The 3,009-nt window shown below is 38.8% G+C and overlaps 1 protein-coding gene across 1 annotated transcript; it reads left to right on the forward strand.

Annotated features, from left to right (window-relative positions):
• The first annotated feature begins 274 nt into the window (after nt 1-274).
• LOC100772580 (vomeronasal type-1 receptor 4-like) lies at nt 275-1,222 on the forward strand. The gene has a single exon (XM_027398669.1). It carries the CDS (start codon nt 281-283, stop codon nt 1,220-1,222), a length of 942 nt encoding a protein of 313 aa, XP_027254470.1. The 5' UTR covers nt 275-280.
• Nucleotides 1,223-3,009: the final 1,787 nt, after the last annotated feature.

Here is a 3,009-nt window from a genome sequence, read left to right on the forward strand (position 1 = left end):
TTAGTGCTGACTTTTGTGGGAAGTATAATGGGAACTTACTCCATTAATATGTGCATTTGAAGACTTTTGCAGTTCTTACTGACTGTTGCTGTTAGTGTTAAAATAACTGTGAGAGGTGGTGTGGACAGGATCTATTTGTGCTGATCACCTCGGGTATTCACTCTACAACAAATGTGATTCTTGTGCATTTGTGACTCTAATATACAGGACCATCTTAACTATAAAAATCCAAAAGTTTCATCTGAGAAGAGACTGCTGGCATATTTTGCTCAGTAACAAAATGGACTCTAGAAATTTAGGAACAGGAATAATGTTCTTGATACAGAATATTGTTGGAATTCTGGGAAATGTCTCTCTTCTTTCCTACTATCTAGTTATATATAAAGAGAAACACAAAGTAAAGACCTTGGATTTGATTCTCATCCATCTGATCATGGTTAACTTCTTGATCATTCTCTCTAAAGGAATGGGCAACACAATGATAACTTTTGGGTTGAAACATTTCTTCAATGATTGGAGCTACCAAATTTTTATGTATGTTCAAAGAGTTTTCAGAAGCATGTCCATTGCCACAATCTGTCTCTTGAGTGTCTTCCAGGCCATCATCATCAGCCCTAGAAACTCTTGTTGGAAGTATCTTAGAGCCAACTCTCCCAAGGACATTGGTCTCTACATTTCTCTCTGCTGGTTATTGTACATAATGGTAAATGTTCTGTTTCCTTTGTATATGTCCATAAAATTAAGAAAGAAAAACAGAACAAAAGAGACAGGTTTTGAACTGTATACTGTTGTAGGTCATGACAGAGTAACAGTCTCTTTATATACAGCTTTCTTTGTGTTTCCTGAACTTCTATTTTCTGTCCTGATCACCTGGTCCAGCATCTCAATGATTGTCTTTTTGTATAGGCATAAACAGAAAGTTCAACACATCCGAAGCGCTTGTGCTTTCCACAGTAACTCTCCTGAGTCCAGAGCCACCCAGAACATCCTTGTCCTTGTGTTTACCTTTTTGGCTTTTTATACCCTCTCTACCATCTCACATGGTTGCAGTGCTCTATTGTCTCATCAAAATTGGTGGCCAATGACAATCACAAGCATTATAAGTTTGTGTTTTCCCACTTTAAGCCCCTTTGTACTTATGAGTCAATCCTCCCCTCTCTTCAGACACTGCATTCTTTGGATAAAGGGTTCAGAGTCATCTAATGTTATTATAGACATTTAACTTGCATGATTTTTCAGAATTCACTTCTTGAATGAAAACAATACAAAACTTCTTTGGGGAAAATATTTGTCCTTGGAAGGTAAATCTTAAGGATCATTCAGGTTCCTTCCGCTAGTGGTACTTTCAACTGATTCTAGCAGAATTCTTGGCACCTAGACATTTTCCCCCTTTATGTAACACATTTCACAGCCTTTCTTTGGTCTGGGCTGGTTTGAGGAGTACATGATAAATATGTTTTTAACAAATTATCCCCACTTTTCACATCAGATGGATGGCTGCACAACTTCCTGGATGCTCTGTACATATAATATATGTTCTATGGAAGTTAAACTCCATAGGCACAAGACTCTGCAACCACAGCTACTATTTAATCCGCAAACTTGAACACACTAAGCCTACATCAGTTTACATCTGTTATAGCACATCAGTTCCTGAAGTTCTTGTTATGGATAATCCCCTGGTCACTTTTCCTACAACTGCTCCAGAGGTATGAGGCCCAGTCTGCCATGAGCCAGATAGTAGCTATAATCTACCATTTATGAAAGTTGGAATCACACACCTCATGAGGCAAAGCAAAAACATGTGATTGAGAAAGAGTAAGGTTATCATCACAAGACTGTGATTGGAGATTTATAATAACAGTGAAAGCAAGCCCTGTCAGTCTTCTATGCATGCAGCAATCTATCCATCACTTTTTGTGTTAATCAGGAACCTGATTTCTCCTATATTCCTCCACCCCCAATGATGTGACATTCCATTCAGTGGAAGATGCTGCCTCCCTTTGTTCTTCATATGGATAGAAAAGCTTGAGATGGTTGCTCAAAGAGCAGACAAGTTCTTGTATTTTATAGGGGCATCTCAGATTCCCAAAAATGTCAGTGACAGCAACAGGAATTACCTGGTGGTTGGTAAAGATAAGAATAGTGTGACAGGGAACATGGGGACATTGGGTACTTGAGACATTAGCAGAATGCATTTTAAATTGGTGAGATTATTCATGAGTTACTGTGAAAGTTACAGAGTTCAGTAAGGAGTTAGGAACCAACAATCTAACCTGCAAGGACTCCACCATGAGCCACTTCTAATTACATTCTAATTGCTGATGATTTTATTACATCCCAAATAATTGGCACCTCAACATTTAAGATTTTTTTGGGGGGGGAATTTTCATTTTGTGTCTGTTAAGAAATGGGTTCTAGGAGGAGATGATGAACATTTGAGGGAAGATACATGAACAACCACAGACTGAAACAGGGTGTGACAGAGGGCCTTTGTGGGTCAAAAGGCCCTGTAAAAATTGCAAGTGTTATGTTCATAGGTAGGTGTTTATAGGGCTTTCATAAAATATTGAAAAATGTGTGAAAAGTGAGTGCCTCTCACTTTTACTTTCTCACAGAGAAAATATTTGTAGCAAGATGTAGGATTCTGGGAATTTGGCCAAGGGTGAAATAGCCTGATCTTTCTTTTTTAAAATATAAACTGTTTGGCCAATGGCTCAGGCTTTTTATCAGCTAGCTCTCTCTTAATTACTATCCTGCTTCTATTAGTCTGTGTATCTCCACAGGTCCGTGGCTTACTAAAGAATCCCCAGGGATGGTATCTTCCTGGTATCTACAAGGCATCTCCCCCATAACTCACTCTCTCCGTTACTCTTCCCAGAATTCTCCTAGTGTGGTAGTCCTGCAAGTACTTTCTGCCTGGTTATGTACTGCCTGTCCATTGGCAGAAACAGCTTTATTCATCCATCAATAAGAGAAACATATATTCACAGCATACAGAAGGACACC

The sequence above is a fragment of the Cricetulus griseus genome, chromosome 9 (genome assembly GCF_003668045.3).
Source record: "Cricetulus griseus strain 17A/GY chromosome 9, alternate assembly CriGri-PICRH-1.0, whole genome shotgun sequence".
Lineage (NCBI taxonomy): Eukaryota > Metazoa > Chordata > Mammalia > Rodentia > Cricetidae > Cricetulus > Cricetulus griseus.